Here is an 18,129-nt window from a genome sequence, read left to right as displayed (position 1 = left end):
AGGTGTTCATTCTTTCCGCACACTATACGTGATTGGAATAATAGAGAATTGTGAAGGTGGTTCGATGAACCCTCTGCCAGGCACTTCAATGTGATTTGCAGAGTATCCCTGTAGATATCTTCTTCTGAGAAACTGCTACATTCTGCCTGGGACTACATTTTTGCAGTCCAAAAATCTGTGCAACATCCCATAGTAGCAGAAAAGCACAACAGTCTTGAAATTCTGTAAGGGCGTTGTGGTTGCAGAGATATAATGAATATGGACACAATAAAATCGCAAGAGAAGTGGAGAGTTGGAGAAGTCACATAGGTAAAGAATATAGAGAGAAAAAAATCAGCAGAAAACTACAAAATTGCTGCTTTCGTTTTAACATTCAGTTCATCACTACTTCCTGAATTCATCAGTGTTGGATTTGTTCATCTAAAGATAAGACACTTTATACTAAATCCAAAGTGACACCATAAATGGCACCTCAGTAGCATGCAAGGAGAAAACAACTTATAGAAAGTATAGGAAAGAAGCCCATAAAGCAAGAATATGCTGTTCATCCCCAGAAATGTGGTTAAGTTTGCCAAATGCATATCTTACATGGATTTGGAATTGTACTGTGTACACAAAACAGAAAAATATCAAGAAATAATAGTAAAAATTGCGAGCAGCATGTACTGAAACCAAAAAGGACCATTAGGTACTGCACAGCCTCTTGCTTTCGCCCATCAGCTTTAAGAAAAGCAGCCACAAAAGTTTGTATTCTCATGCAAACACAGTTATTAGACAGCTCCGGAAACAATAGTACCTACAAAAGCATTTTCAACAACAACCAGAACAATAAAATAAAACCCCTTCCTAACTAGAGCTGTGAGAATTAGGTAACACACAATCTGACTTACACTGCAAAATCACTCTTCTTTCTCAATCAAAATCCATCCAACAAAATCAGAAAATCTCTGTGAAAGAACAAGTCACAACCAAAGAAAGGCGCAATGAAACCATTACTAGTATTATCAGATTGTGTATGTGCTTCACAATGTGAAGACAATTGGTTTGGTGGTGTATTATGATAAAATAAAATACAGAATGATTAAAAAATAAAGGACACATTTCATGCAGACAAACTTTGAAAGATAGATACACCCAACATGAGCAACATGCATTGCCCAAGAAACGTTGAAACATTAGCCCATTTCACTCCACATAGGAATCAACAGGTCCCTGTTTATTAAATTGACATCTTCAACAATTAGATTTCTCAGATATTGAAGAGTTGCTGCCAAAGGTGGAAAAAAGGCTCTTGTCATTGAAGGCCTGAGGTCGGGTGACCTGGGAGTGCAAAATCAATGAACAATATCTTGTCCACTTCTTCCAATCTAACATTGTGGGATGGTTTTTTAGGAGAACGTCGCACATCAAAGGGAAAGTGAGGCTTGGTGCCGTCATGCGTAAAAATGAAATCATTGGAATGTCTGTGAAGTTGAGGTAACAAATAATTGTGCAGCCTGTCCAGGTATGTCATTCCTGTCACAGTTTCCTACACAAAAAAGAGAAGTCCATAAACTTGTGAATGGAAATGGTAAAAAACACATTCAGTTGTGGTGAGTCTCTTTGTTGTTCAATGTCAGTGCCAGGATTCTGTGACCCCCCCCCCCCCAATTTTTTGCATTATGGCAATTTATTTTATCTGACAGATGAAATGTTGATTTGTCCAAAAAGATGAGTCATTCGGAAAAAATGTCCTCTGCTGTATCGTGGAGAACTGAAGTGCAAAATTCGTTCCTTCTGTTATGGGCGCCAGGATGCGATTGCTGCAGTAACTGCAACTTGTAAGGCATCATATGCAGGCATCATTTCAGAACAGGCCACACCATTGTTTGAGGAAGTTAAAGTTCCTGGCCTAACCATGGTGGAATGCATGTTGCAGTTGAACAATGGATTGACTTTGCGTAAATTCTAACACACAAAATGATTTCTCTTTTATTATAGTCGGCATGTTGCTACATCAACAGTGTAGCTGTGTCAAACTTTGAACTTTCGTCTATCCAGAGACATGTACAATGTGTTTCTGTGTTTATATAGTTTGTCTGTAATAAACAACTGAAATCTTTTCTTTCTTTTTGATTCACCCTGTATCTTGTTGTATCATGCTGTAAAGCTCTCCTTCCTTCCATTGTTGTTGATGGGCATACATTTGAATGTGCTCAAGAATTAAAGTACCTGGGATCCATGCTGCATAATAAAAGTGAATTGGTGAAAGAAGTGCATTAACGAATAATAATAGTTCCGATCACATCTAATATCACAGAAGAACAAGATTCAGCTGCTCATGACACTTGTATAGTCGTTACTTTTATATGGTTGTAAAACCTGGGTGACATCAGCAGCAACTTAAGAAGCCACTTGTGCTTTCAAGAGAAAGGTGCTTCGAAATAACTATCGACCTGTCTATAATACCATTGAAGGTAAATGGGAACTAAAAACAGAAGACGACCTGTACCAGAAATTTGGAAAGTCACACATTGCTCAAATATTAGGGCAGAAGGGGCTACAGTGATTTGGCCACATATTTTGAGTTGATGACTCACTCCCATACCGAGTCCTCCCTTACCAGCCTACTGAGAAATGTCCCAGGGGATATCCAAGGATGCAATGGAAGGATTGAGTACTAACAATCCTTAAACAAGTGGATCCCACAGCGGTGGAAGGCAATGCTAGAGACTGGCAACAATGGGTTGCCATCTGCAGTATATATCACCTCTGTAGTGACTGACTGACTTCTCTTTTTTAATTTGCTTTTTGTGATGTGTTCCTTTATAGTTCTTTTACAGTGTGCAGTTTTTTTATTTCCTTCTGTATCGTTGTTTTTGATGATGATAAGGATCTAAGATAACAGGTGTGTTGCTGCATCTTCTATCACATAATCCACTTGATGTTGCTGCTCTAGGAGACATCATTGATCAACTCTCCTTGCCTTTTCTCCTCCTATTTTGATAATTTAATGTGCATCATGAGAAATGAGGCTCCGTCCATTACTGCCGAGTACAGGGAAATCGGCACACTTAAGTACAGCAAAGAAAAAAGCCTTGTCCATTGCTTTATCACTTTGTTCACCTTCCATAAACAGTGCAGAGCAGTGGTGAGTTTCAGCTGACATCCATTTGAATGACCAGTTACCTATTTTTATTAGTATGTCTGAAAGGAGGCCACCATGATGGCTTCAAAGCAGAGCCAACGGAGTACTGCAAGGTCAACTCTCTACATTTGTACTAAATGAAAGTGTTCTGGACTTAGTGGATCATGCCTCTAAAATGATCCATCATGCTGTAGAAGCATTCATCCCAGTCATCAGGAAGAATCCCCTGATTGAGTGATGGATGCCGTACAGAGAGAGAAAGATGGTTCTGTGGAGATTCAAACACAAGTCTGCTTAAAACATAACAGCCTTAGCGGTGGCAAGAACAATAGCCAGACATAATTAAGGACACCAAAAACAAATGATGACAATGAAAGTCTTGGCTTCTGTTAACTATGTCACTCGATCATCAGAGGCATTACAGGTAGTGGTATCACAACCTCAAAACACGAAATTCCTTGGTTAATGACCAGTCATGCCTCAAACTAACATTAAATGCAAGCCTCAATCCTTGTCAATAAATTACATAAAATCATTAAAAGCATCAGCAGTCCTAATTATACTAGACAATGTACTATCTGTCTTGATTGCTTTTTTATTGTATAAACTTTATAACTTCTCATGTTTCATTTATGAAGTCAGTTAAGAAGCCAATTGCAAGATGTACGTATCTTACAGCACAAAATGTTACATGCATATATCTAAAATTGAGACGCACTATATTAAAAGGACATTGATACACAGTATCACATCAAATGTTGCTGTGTACAAAAATTCCGTTAACTAGTGCTACAGTTTAGTGATCTGGCTGCTTTAAGTAAAACAAGCTGTGGTCATTAGATGGCATTAGTGCAGATGTGCAGTCAAATGTAGCATTAAAGGTTTTATTGTTTTGCATACAGTCATTTACTATAATAAATAAATAAAATCTATAAATGTAATAATAATGTGCTATGGAGTAGAGTGACTGTGGAATGAAAAACATGACACAAATTTATGAAATAACCAAAAGTTCTTTTAAAAAGGCACATGTAAAAGCTAAATTTGTGTAAAACAGGAATGGTGTAACATAAAACTGATTTTATTTTACATTTTTATGTTATATAGAAAGTGCTTCAAAAAATACACTAGTGTCCAAAATTAAAGCGACAAACTGCTATTTTCCCGTTCTGTGTGTAATTCACGATATAATCATACAAACTGTCAACAGATGTCTTTACTATTGTGTTCTGCATGGAAAATGGCATTCCAATCAACGGTCAAATGCACCAGCAATGACATCAGGGCACCTATCAAGTGGGGTAGCATTATGGCACAGAGAAGACGCCTGCAGACTCACTGCTGTGGAGGGCCATAGGAAGAATGGAAGCAGGAGAGTCGCAAACTAATGTGGCCCAATGGCTTAATGTGAAGCATTCTGTTGTTTCTCAGCTGAGGCAACAGTTTATAGAGATGGAAACTTTATTCCGGAGACCAGGACTGGGCCGACCACGTGTGACATCAGAAAGAGTGGACTGTTGTTTGGCTATAAGGATACAATGGTACCGCCTCACTACTGCACTGCAACTGGCATCTGACTTTACAGCATCCCATGGACGTATTGTATTGAGGCAAACATTGCATAGAAGGCTTGTTGGATACCTGCTGTATGTTTACATTTGGAGTGCCTTCACGGAAGGGCATGTCTAGAGTGAAGCCGTCAACATGCCACTTGGACAGCTAAACGGTGGGGCGATGTTCTTTTCACAGATGAATCCCAGTTTGGTCTGGAGAGTAATTCTCGATGGATTCACATCTGGAGGGCACGTGGAACATGATTTTGGGGCCCAAACATTGTGGAAAGAGACTGATATTGAGGAGAATCCCTAATGATATGGGCAGAGATTATGTTGACCACTCAAATACCTCTTAATGAAATTTTATGGCTAAATCAGCAAGATTTAACTGCTGTCAGGTACCATGAGGAGATCTTGGGATATCATGTGCAGTTGTTGCGGGGTTCTGTGGGCCCAGACTTCATATTGATGGACGGTATGCTCGACATCATAGAGCAAAGGTGGTTGACGTTCTTTTGGAAATGGGAGATATTGCATGCATGATGTGGCCTGCTCGCTCTCCCGATTTGAATCCCATTGAACATGTCTGGGATGCACTAGGGAGATGGGTTGCATCACATCAGCATCCACCAGCCACTCTCCAAGACTGGTGAGCAGCTCTGCAGGAAGAATGGGCATTATTGCCTCAACATGCAGTTGATGACATCATTCATGTCATGCCCCATTGTTGTCAGGCCTGTATTGGTGCCAGAGGTGGTCAAACCCCATACTGTGCACATTAACCAGTTGTCAGAATGTGTGTGAAAATCTTTTAAGTTGTGAAAAAATAAGGAACATTTTTGTCTAACATTATGCATGTTGTAGTTGATTCTGTTCTGTATTCTTTACATTGTTTCTACTGTACTATCACCTGTTTATACTGTTTTGTGACAAAATAAACACAGCCTTGCAAAATTTCCATTTGTTGCTTTACTTTTGAACACCAGTGTATTAAAATGGAATATTGGACATTGGTATCATAGTAGTATATTTTTATGCGTGTAAATTGGTAGTACTGACACTTTCACTGAAGGCAAGTAAGGGCCATCAATTGTGTCTCATAATTTTACAGTAATCTCAAGAGAATTTTCATTTTGAGATAATTGAGTATAGCTACAGGAGGCTGAGCTATTGTACACTGGAAAGATCTGATTTGATATGCTAGAAGTTATAAAATTCAATAAACAGTAAAGAAATTGAGAAGTACTACCGAACAAAGTCAAAAATCAATAAGTATTGTTCACTTCAACACGCTAGCATGCAATCAGCTTGACTAAACTAAACCAAGAAGAAAGTGTTCCCTGTCCTATTTGTGATGTGTTGGCTTGGAATATGCCACAATTTTATATCTCAACTTATTGGACAGTTTTGATTACCCTTTCACTAAGAAAATGAACATAATTGCAAGCATCTATGTCTTTATGTAGTAGATGTCCCAATTCCATGCTTAGACTCTGTTTCATTTCCAGACCAGTGGAGTCTGATCTAAGATTTCTTCCATTTTCTTCCACTTTTTTCACTTATCTCCAGGAGCAGAGGTTTTCTCCTGTCCGTGACACTGACCATCTCTTCAATTTTGTTTTGTCAACTTTAGAATAATCAGTATACCCATTATGATAATCTACCTGTATTTGGTTCTGGTAGCTGGTTTAACAATCAGGTGTAAATCAAACTCAAAAGAGCTTGACATTGCTGCTGTGAGCTTTCTGTTTCACATCTCAAGCTCATTTTTGTTTTGAAAGCATGCTTTAATCCACCACTCACCAGCTGCTGGTATAATGGGCCCATCAGAACCCCTTTAGATGTCACTTTTCAGGGTTCCTACAGGGTGTGCACAGCTACCATAATGGTCCAGGGACTTGTTCTCAGTGTACTCCCCCCACCCTCTCTCTCTTACACAGGTAATCCCTGACATCATGTCGTTGCACTTTCTCCTTTACCAGTTTTGCTGCAGTCTAGGCAGTGAGCAACTGGGGTCTGTGTTCAGCACATCTGAAGATGACAGGGAAGCTATCTCATTGAAATATAATCATGAAATATGACAACATTAACTTGGCTGCCAACTCTGAAGAGCCTCGAATATATATTAAATGTGTTAACTGCACAAATCTGTTGCACAAAAGATAGCATAAGTCTTTCTTGATAAGGAAAGAGAATTTTTATGAAAAAGGAATACTCCTAGTAGTTGGATGTTACGAAGATAACATTTGACATGGTCCATCTTGCTGTATTTTTGTCAGTAAAACTGAGAAAAATTGATGTGAATAGCTTTTACAACCCAAGTTTTAGAGTTTTTAATATTTGCTTTATATTTGCAGCTCTTCGAAACTTCTGCCAGAGATGAAAGTGAATGTGATAATGTTGAAGCCATATTTCTAACTTTGGCCCATAAACTAAAAAATCATAAGCCAATGATGCCACCAAATAATGCACAAAACAATGTGTCTCCCGAAGCATTGCACCGAGCAGATGTTATCTCAATCACACGAGAATCAACACACACATATTCATCTGCAAGTAGTGATAGCTCTTGTTGGTGTTAATTGTGCTCTGAAATGGATAGTTGTCGGAGATGTTATGCCTAAGAAATTTGACAAATCCTTGGAGAGATTGTATTTGAATTGAAAGTTCTCTGTGCCAAGGTCTCTTCATTGACTATCAATAATATACTGAGTTTCCTTTTTGCAAGTAGTGTGTAATGTTCTGAAATTTGTGATTCATTGTTAAATGAGATTTTCATTGTAGGCTATAATTAAACAGAATATGAAACAGTAAACAGAGAACCAATTGTGTTCATTCATACATATTCAATTTGTAGAAGACATTTGTAATTACCATTAATATTATTTTGTGATTATTATTTCTTTGCATCAGAAATATATTTTGTGTAATAGTTATCCTCAATTATGGGTTTTATAGTTTATATATTAATATATTGTAATGAACTTTCTTGTATATTGATAAAGTGTGAGTAATGTACAGGGTGAATTTTTATAATAACGCTGCCATTTCTTAAGGGTTCTAAGTGATCTAATGTATAGATTTCAGTGTAGATCTACATTCGGTCTCTGATGGTGAGGCTGTATTAAGAAGTATTCTGCTGAGGATGACTACGTAAAGCATGATTTATTAATTAAGTATTTAATTCTCAACTGTGATATTCGAAGACTGTCACGCATTGTGAACTAAATTTATGAAAAAGTAAACGTAAAATGAAAAGCAGTGATTGACAATGTGTAAACAGTTTTAATAAGTGAAAATGGCAAAGTTTACTGATGCTCATTGTTGCTTTTTTGGTGAAAATATTTACATACGCAAAACAGTGTGTTAAAAGCTACATTCAGTTTATAATAATGTCCATAATTTTATATTATCTGCTTGATGGGTGTAAAAAATCCTGCATTCAAAATATCAGCCAATTTCTTCAACCATCAGTAGTGATAAATTCAGAAAATTCATTCTTCATTGTAAATGAATATATGCACAGTTTACAAAGCACTGTATAGTACAGTATAACTGTGGGTTTGTAATTTGTGACAACAATTGTTCAATTGAAAAATTATTTGTGAAACATATGAATTCATTCTTTTGGTTGAAAAGAGGGCTGTCATTTCACATTTCTGCTGTAAATTATTAGTCTGAAACATTAGGTTATTGTGTGCAATGAAACATCAAACATGAGAAACAAATCATGTAACATTCTGTTGTTCGATATTAAACCAAATTAACACTTGCATTATCTATATCTAAGTATAGTATATATTCTGCAAGTCACTGCACAGTGCAGGAATAGATTGCCGTTTTTTTAAAAAAAAGACTGTTAGTGGTGAAATTATTCATATTAAAGAGAAGGCCCTGTATTATGTTTCAGCACAATATAAACAGTGAATTGTCCATATCAGTGCACTTGGTGAAATGGCTAGGAGGACTGCATCTGATAAGAGACTGTCAAAGAATACTGGTGGAACATTTTTACTACTATTTTATACTTAAAGTACAAAAATAATACATCGTTTCAAATAGGCTGTGTGACTTTTTTGAGCTTAATTATTTCTTCGATTTTGATAATAAAGCTCAATGACCATTATACTTTGTTGAGTCAAATTATTGCATCTGCCATATATTATTGAACATGACAGCTGTGTTCAGTACTCACTGTAATTAAAGTGACAGTGACTTTGAAATATGCTGGTAGATTGTTGCAGTAACTGCTTATAGGGGACCCTTGACAGAAGGTATAATCTACATTTGTTCTTTGTGAATCAATGTACTAGGGTGTTTGGATGTTCATGATTCACAAGGACATCTTTATAAAGATGTGAGTGAAAATTTTCATTCACATGGAGGATTGAACCAGGAAAAGTGTTCATGGACCATTATCCTAATGTTTTCTCCTCCCATTCTTCTGACATTGTTACAAGTTGTTGTTTACCTCTGTTTCTTATCTGATATAACCTAACCCTCTCTTCAGTGAAACAGGAAAGGCAACACATTAAAGAAAGAAATTCTTTCCCATCTAGTTAAATATTGCCATGCCAAGTAGAACCTTTTCTCCACTGCAGATTTGCTAGCTGGGTTGGAGAGTGTCACTTACTACTGGGTTCACTAAACAGTTACTTTTAAAATCTGTCAATCTCCAGATTCAAGTTCACTCTGTGCAGCTCCGCTGCAGAGTGCCAGCTGGTATCCCATACCTTTATAATTGACACTCACCTCTTGTGTCTGAGACATAGACTGCCATGCAGTTTTCATAATTGATTTCCCAATGATGGTGATGTTTACCCATACCATATCCTTTACCCACAATAATGTGTAAACAGTTCAACTGTTCCATTTGAGAAATATTCCCACATACAAACTGAGAGTCATTCCTCTCCAAAAATAAGTGATATGTCAATTTTTTTTGTCCTCAACAATAACAAATGAAGTTTTCACAGGGAGACTGTTCCACAGTTTATATGCTTACCATGTCAGCACATTACTCAAATTCTTCATATGTTGTTTACTATCAATGCATGTCCAGTGCGTAGTTTAAATAGTGTGTCTCAACGACATAATTAGGAAAGTGATAGCTTCATGGACCGCAACTGACATCCTGTCCATATTATAGTACCTGGGTCCTCTTAGTGGTTTCTGGTGTGAATGTAGGTTGATATTTTGTTTATAGGATTACTACTACTGATATGCTTTAGTAGCTGCCAGCTTACCCAACTGTATAAAATAGTGAGTTTCAGAGGTAAAGTCCGTCCTGTAGGAAAGTGGCAGCCAATATGTAGCAGCATTGTTTTTTATGTGCTAGTCATCGTACATGGGACGAGAATGGTGGGGTAACATTTATGTTGTTTTACTACTAGGTATTTCTGTTGCTTCCTTTTTTATTCTTATATATAATCAAAAAACAAAATTTCTACTGGTGTCCTTTACGTACTGTAGCTGACTGTGTTACCGACTATTATTATCTAGCTTACTGTGATTTATGACAAGAACAATTATCCATTCATTTAATGTTATCTGTTTGCATGGATTTTGTTTACAGAAGTACTTTAAAGGCAGTTATGTTGATTTTTGCACATAATCATTGAAAAGCTGTGTATACATGGGACTGTGTAGTAGAAATACTCTGCTCATTTCTCATAATATGTATGCTTTATCAGTTTGTATCTTAATAAAGAGACAGCAAATTAAAAAAGAAAGCATATCTACAATATTCGTGTTTTATTTGTGACAACCATTTCAAACGTAATTTATCATCATACAACTGCAACATTATTATTGGCAGTAATAATGTCATATTAATTTATTTATTATATTTTTGAGTAAATGGAGACTGAAGCAATTCCTGTTTCTAATAGAGGGAACAGCTATGACTTGACAGATTTGTCCCAATTGGCAAATTCACACTGAACACGTTTTCTATGATGAGTATTTATGTTCTCAATGTTCATTGAAAGGATGTCTTTATGGAAAAGAAGTGCTCCATATGTCAATATTTTCAAGAGTTGGGAACCAGCAGTCTGTCATAATGCAAACTTTCTTAGTAAAGAGAATGAAATAAAAAGTTCAGGGAGTTATGTGCTCATGAATATATACAAAATGTTTCAGTGAACTATGAGAACAGGTAAATAATTACATTTATTCCAAATTCTTAGTTATATTTCAATTGTACCTCATATACAGGAAAACTGACTTTGGGGATGGATGCAGGAATCCTGAATACCAGTCCCGGTGTAGGTTGTGTGCCACTGCCATCCTCCAAATTGTTTTGAAGTGTCAGGTGTGATCTGCATAGTGTTGACAACTGTGATGATAGTTTATATTGTTACAAATGAAAGGTGAAACTCTTCACACTATGAAACTCTTGAGTGAGTTTTAGCAATATTAGGAAAAGATAGATTACTTCTCACTATAAATATGACTGAATACAGATTTTTGAATTCATCACTAGACATTGAAAGTGTGGTAATTAAGAACTTTACATCAATTCCTATACTCCCCTGCTGTCAGGTCAATGAAAATTTCTTTAGCCATAAGGATTCTGATTGCCTCAGACTCTGGCACCACTGCAAAATGTGGATTAGGACCTGAGGTTACAGAAGTTGGTTAGTTAAAGATGGACGTACAAAAGATGTTGCGAGGCGTTTTGTAAGGTCGTCCTTTACTACTCTCGTTATACGTGAATAATGCATTTCAGAGTTTTCTCCTAAGAGCATTTTGTTTTTATAGTCATAAAAATCTTTTTCTACCTGTGGAAAAATTAAATGTCTGACAAACAGTGGAAATATGTCTAGAAGCAGATTAAATTTATTTTGGCAATACATGCCATGCTATAGCTTAGTTAATGTTCAGTAGGAAAGCCAGTTAAATGACTGAGTAGGTAGCCACTTGTAATATTTATGTAGAAGACACAAAATTCCAAAAATTTCACTCCTTCGTGAAACAATCTCTAGCAACACATCATATCACACAACACAGTAAACCACTTAGGTTATTTTTTCAGGTGACTGGATGTAACTGATACATATATTGTCTTTAAATGGTAATCTAAACTCTTGTTCATTTCAACATACCCCATATTAAGGCTTTTTGCTAAGCTTTTCTCAAGCTCCTGTTTCCCATTGCTTTCCCCACATCCATCAAAACAATCCAGTATGTGTTTCTCAGAGGACTCCTCTGCCAGTTTTGTCATATCTGTTGTCACGATTATATGTGGGTTTCTGTGTATGATAAACATTTTATTCTGTAGGTACTGTTCATCTCATTCTCAGTATTCTAGCTCAGAAGCCAGAACAAGGAATACTGCAAGAGGTGATACAGCCATGTCTACCATTTATTCTGTTGCACTACAGTTTGCCAAAGGTAGAATACAAGACTGTCTCAAGGGAAAACACCAAGAACCTGATGCAAGCATCAAGCCTGGCTATCATGCAATCAGTAAACAAAGTCCAGCACACATTTAAAATCAAAGGTCAGTCCAAAAGTAAAAGCAATGTTGAAGACTTCAAAGAGTGATGTCAACACACTTAATGAATGGAAGCTGCAAGCCACAGTAACTGGCAGTTTGAACAGCTGCTCTCGCCTAAGCCACACTGCCATGGTTGTGATACCATAAGGGTGTCCATGCTTTTGTGGAACCCTCTGTAGATGATGCATGGCTCTGGTACTCTTTCCATGTTTATAGTCATCTTCTGTCCACATACAATGGCATTTTGATTGATGACAACGCAAGAATAATGAGCAGTCTCTACAAAGAATGATATTTTTTGTAGATGATTCAGAATTGCATTTAAAAAGTTCTATATCCCTCTGTAGGAATTAGGAATTTTTCCTGGGTTACTCCATTTCAGGCATTATATGGCTATCTTCAATCTGGAGGTGCATGTATTGATAACACTGAAGAGAATTCTAATACATGCTGAGCTGCAGCTTTTACAAGTGTCAGCAAAAATGTGTTCTGCTGGATACTCTTTGAACACCATCTGTAAAGGTATCATGAACAATGAGTGTAAAACCCTGTGCCTAATTACCCAAGGATTTCTACTAGCCCTCATCTTTTTACCTACTTGATCCTCTACTGCCTTCAATATTTCATCTCTCAAAGCTACCAATTCTTCTTGCACTGTATTTCTTTGACCCGTTCTTGTCAATCGTTCCCTGATGCTCTCTCTCTGAAGCTCCCTGCAACCTCTGGTTCTTTCAGTTTATCCAGGTCTCATCCCCTTAAATTACCACCTTTTTGTAGTTTCTTCAGTTTTAATCTACAGTTCATAATCAATAGATCGTGGTCAGAGTCCACATCTGCCACTGGAAAAGTCTTACAATTTAAAACCTGGTTCCTAAATCTCTGTCTAACCATTATATAATCCATCTGAAACCTTCCAGTGCCTCCAGACCTCTTCCATGTATACAACCTTCTTTCATGATTCTTAAACCAAATGTTAGCTATGATTAAGTTATTCTCTGTGCATAATTCTACCAGGCAACTTCCTATTTTATTCCTTACTCACATTCCATATTCACATACTACATTTCTTTCTCTTCCTTTTTCTACTACCGAATTCCAGTACCCCACGACTATTAAATTTTCATCTCCCTACACTATCTGAATAATTTATTTTACCTCATCATACATTTCTTCAATCTTTTTGTCATCTGTGGAGCTAGTTGGCATATCAACTTGCACTACTGTGGCAGGCGTGAGCTTCGTGTCTATCTTGACCACGATAATGTTCTCTTACATAATGGAAACAGGAAACCTTAGATACCAGTTGCCCATTCCATTCAGTTAAAGGAAACCTATGAGAACATGAGTCTAATCCTGAAGTGTACTGGTATTTGAGTCACAAATGAAAAATCTGGGGTGATCTCAGAGTTCTGGAACTTTTTCTGGAAATGCAGACTGGTTACATAAAATACTGCTGCCTCTTGTAATACTTGGATAGCAGGGCAAGGAAATACCATTATGTAGTCAAAGAGTGACTGTTGAAAGAGAAATTTTCAATGCTGGAGAAAAAAATGTGTCGCATGAACCCCTCGTTGACAAAGATAGTGTGCTATTACCCGCACTCCATCTGAAATGGCACTTTATGAAGAATTTGGTGAAAGCAGTGGACAAAGGAGGCCAGGATTTCCAATTTTAACTATCTAAATTTCCTGTGATTGGTACTGCAAAAATTAAAGAAGGAATTTTCATTGGGTCTCAGATTCGTTACTTGATGAAAGACATTATGTTTGAACAGTTGTGGACAGATCAGATGCAGACAGATACTTAGAAATCAGCTTGGCTTGCTTTTGAAGGTGTATGCTACAATTTCTTGGTATATGAGCTGTCTGAGAATAACAGGGAACTGACAGAACACATGCTGGAACGTTACAAGGCCATGGAGTGCAGAATGTCTCTAAAATTACACTTCCTTCATTCCTGTATGGATTTCTTCCCATCTGATCTTGGAAATATGAATGACAAACATGGTAAGGGATTCCACCAAGATATCGCTGACATGGAAAGATGATGCACGGTAAAATGGTCACCAAATCTTTTGGCTGATTTGTGCTGGACTTTCCCGCAAGAAGTTTCACCACCCACTCACAAACGGAAAGTTTTCACAAGAAGTTTCTGACTTATAAATACATTTCATGCTGTATTCAGATTTCTTGTGCTATTTTCATTTTATTTTGTGTTTTAAAATACAAACTGTTACTTTTGTTACCTGATCTGTAGATTAATCAATTACAGATTCTTCCAGTATTATTAATGAGTTGAAGTTTTTCGAAAGCCATATATGTGGCGCATCATTTCCAAAAAAATCTGTATGTGATGTATGATAAGACTAGGCATAAGTTTCCTAAAGCAGCATGACGCAATTCCCTAAAGAAATCGAAAAAATCGCCTCTGAAGATTAGAAGAGTTCCGAGTGCTCTCAAGGCCCTCGTAAACAACAACTTGTTTGTCAAATTCGCTCTTGCTAGCCACGGATTTGCCAAACAAACCCGTACTCGTACCAACAAAGTTTGTCAATTTAACTCACTTTTGAAGCAGATGCTTTGTGTGTATGATAAGAATAAACCTGATGTTAACATTACACCACGTACTCTTCCCCGTTTGTTGGAATCTCATTAATGTTGCATTGTTTGATACCACACTTTCCGCTATAATACGTCTATCATCTTCCTTTCACAAATGTACACTGGAACGTAACTGTCTCGGCCATGTGTTAATGCAGATTGATACCCCAAATTAGTCTCCCAGCCGATGTATATATACTTTTTTCGATTTATAGCTTGTCATTTCGGGATTGATTTCAGTAGATAGTTGACACTTTTGGTTTACGTATTAGAGAATTTTGCTTCTTTTTGTAATTAGATTTCGTAAGCAGTAAAGTTAATACTGTCAGATAAAAATACCATCGTAAATATGGAACATTTCATCGTTTACTTACCCAAATTCTCAAATTTTGTATTAAGTTTGGCTCTTTTGCAAAAGCTAAAATCGTTTATGAATGTTAAATTACCGGTACTATATTTATATGAGTGAATGCCAAACACCGATATCAGTGGGGAGAACTACCGTTCCAAAAAATCAAAACAAGTCTACTAAATTTGAATTTTATTACTGATTTTTGTAACAAAAATATGATTTTTCAGTCAAAAGTGGCAAATCAAACAATAGACAATGTTATTAACAATATAAAACTATTGTGATGTGAAAAAATTAATTGTAAATTAAAAAGGCAGAGCAGAAGAGTGGAAAGAGTATATAGAGGGTCTATACAAGGGCGATGTACTTGGATATCATGGAAATGGTAGAGGACGTAGATGAAGATGAAATGGGAGATATGATACTGCGTGCAGAATTTGACAGAGCACTGAAATACCTAAGTCAAAACAAGGCCCCAGGAGTAGACATTCCTTTAGAGTTACTGATAGCCTTGGAAGAGCCAGTCATGACAAAACTCCATCTGGTGAGCAAGATGTATGAGACAGGTGAAATACCCTCAGAATTCAAGAAGAATATGACAATTCCAATCCCAAAGAAAGCAGGTGTTGACAGGTGTGAAAATTACTGAACTATCAGTTTAACAAGTCACGGCTGTCAAATACTAATGCTAATTCTTTAAAGACGAATGGAGAAACTAGTGGAAGCCGACCTCGGGGAAGATCAGTTTGGATTTCAGAGAAATGTTGGTATTAGAAGATAGATTAAGGAAAGACAAACCTACGTTTCTAGCGTTTGTAGATTTAGAGAAAGCTTTTGACAATGTTGACTGGAATACTCTCTTTCAAATTCTGAAGGTGACTAGGGTCAAATGGGGAGAGCGAAGACTATTTACAATTTGTACAGCAACCAGATGGCAGTTATAAAGAGTCGAAGGGCATGAAAGGGAAGCAGTGGTTTGGAATGGAATGAGACAGGGTTATAGCTTATCCCCGATGTTATTCAATCTGCATGTTGAGCAAGCAGTAAAGGAAACAAAAGAAAAATGTGGAGCAGGAATTAAAATCCACGCGAAGAATTAAAAACTTAGAGGTTTGCCAATGACATTGTAATTCTGTCCGTGATGGCAAATCACCTGGAAGAGCAGTTGAACGGAATGGACAGTGTCACGAAAGGATATAAGATGAACGTCAACAAAAGCAAAACGATGATAATAGAATTAAATCAGGTGATGCTGACTGAATTAGATTAGGAAATGAGACGCTTAAAGTAGTAAATGGGTTTTGCTATTTGGGGAGCAAAATAACTGATGATGGTCGAAGTAGAGAGGATGTAAAATGTAGACTGGCTGTGGCAGGAAAAGCGCTTCTGAAGAAAAGAAATTTGTTAACATCGAATATAGATTTAAGTGTCAGGAAGTCTTTTTGTGAAAGTATTTGTATGGAGAGCAGCTGTGTATGGAAGTGAAACATGGACGATAAATAGTTAAGACAAGAAGAGAGTAGAAGCTTCCGAAATGTGGTTCTACAGAAGAATGCTGAAGATTAGATGGGTAGAGCACCTAACTAATGAGGAGGTACAGAATAGAATTGGGGAGAAGAGGAATTTGTGGCACAACTTGACTAGGAGAAGGCATCGGTTGGTAGGACACGTTCTGAGGCATCGAGGGATCACCAATTTAGTATTGGAGAGCAACGTGGAGGGTAAAAATTGCAGAGGGAGACCAAGGGATGAAGAAGCTTGCCCAGGATAGAGTAGCATGGAGAGCTGCGTCAAACCGAGGACAACAACAACAACAAATTAGCTATCCAACAGTTTGTAATATAAAGCTGATTGTTACACTTTTATAATAAGAATGCGGAGGAAGCTGGCGTGCTTGCTGTTTTGTTTTAGACTGCGATTGGAGATTGATTCGACTGTTTGATTTTCGCCCATAACAATAATGTTAATTTCTTAAGTATTGATGAGCAAAGACCAAGTTAACTGCAAGCTTTCAATGATAAAGGTCTGAAGACGGGAGGATTAGCAATATCTTTCGCAGTGATGAATACAGCCACTTTCCCCCGGGGGATACATAGCTTGATTGGGAGGGGGGGGGGACAAAGTTATATGCTTAAAATTTAAGTGATAGCGTTCTAAAGACGTAGCAGCGCTATTAATATTTAAAAATTTCCGTATATATTTAAATAATATGCAGGTTCAGTACTAAGCTGTTAGGCTAAGCCTAAGTTAATTATATTAAATAATAAAATAATTTTATTGCATGCAAAAAAAACTCATATTTACATCAAACTAATACGTCAAGGCTTTTTTACAGCATATCTCTTGATGATGTCTTCAATAAAACTTTCTGTTGGCTCGTCGTCCCCTTCAGTTGAAATCTTCACACAAGCTTGGAGCGTTTCCTGGCCCATCCTATTCCTTAATTTTGTCATCACCCTGTTCATTGTACTAAATGACCTTTCCACACTGCACGTCGAAACGGGAATGCACAGTACACATTCAGCGTGTGTCCGTAGTGCTTCGTAGCCGATGTCGGCTCTCAGAATGAAAGAAGCAACATCAGAAGACGTATCGTCTAATTTATTACTAACAACGTACCTAAAGGAATGCAATTATGCAGTAACGGCGTCGACGTTTGTAAGTCCCAAAATCAAGCACCAAAAAAATGGTTCAAATGGCTCTGAGCACTATGGGACTTAACTTCTGAGGTCACCAGTCTCCTAGAACTTGGAACTACTCAAACCTAACTAACCTAAGGACATAACACACATCCATGCCCGAGGCAGGATTCGAACCTGCGACCGTAGCGGTCGCGCGGTTCCGGACTTCAGCGACCACCCCAGCCGGCTAGAATCAAGCAGTTCCTTACAATCATTATCACTAAACTCTAGAAACTTTTTAAAACTTTCAGAATATGCACTTAGTTCTATCACTTTTATTGCCTTCTCATCAAACCGTTGCTTCATTTCATC

General features: G+C 37.3%; 1 protein-coding gene across 1 annotated transcript in view; it reads left to right on the top strand.

Annotated features, from left to right (window-relative positions):
• LOC126199008 (putative Ras-related protein Rab-33) overlaps positions 1 to 10,409 on the top strand; it is a 99,897-nt gene extending 89,488 nt beyond the window's left edge. The window contains exon 4 of the mRNA XM_049935688.1: positions 7,041 to 10,409. Coding sequence (XP_049791645.1) covers positions 7,041 to 7,265 — 225 coding nt within the window. The 3' untranslated portion in view covers positions 7,266 to 10,409. The remainder of the gene's footprint in view (positions 1 to 7,040) is intronic.
• The last annotated feature ends 7,720 nt before the right edge of the window (positions 10,410 to 18,129 follow it).

Source organism: Schistocerca nitens, chromosome 8, assembly GCF_023898315.1.
Source record: "Schistocerca nitens isolate TAMUIC-IGC-003100 chromosome 8, iqSchNite1.1, whole genome shotgun sequence".
NCBI classification, from domain to species: Eukaryota; Metazoa; Arthropoda; class Insecta; order Orthoptera; family Acrididae; genus Schistocerca; species Schistocerca nitens.
The sequence above is the reverse complement of the archived record's forward strand: the minus strand, read 5'-3'. Positions and strand labels throughout refer to the sequence as shown.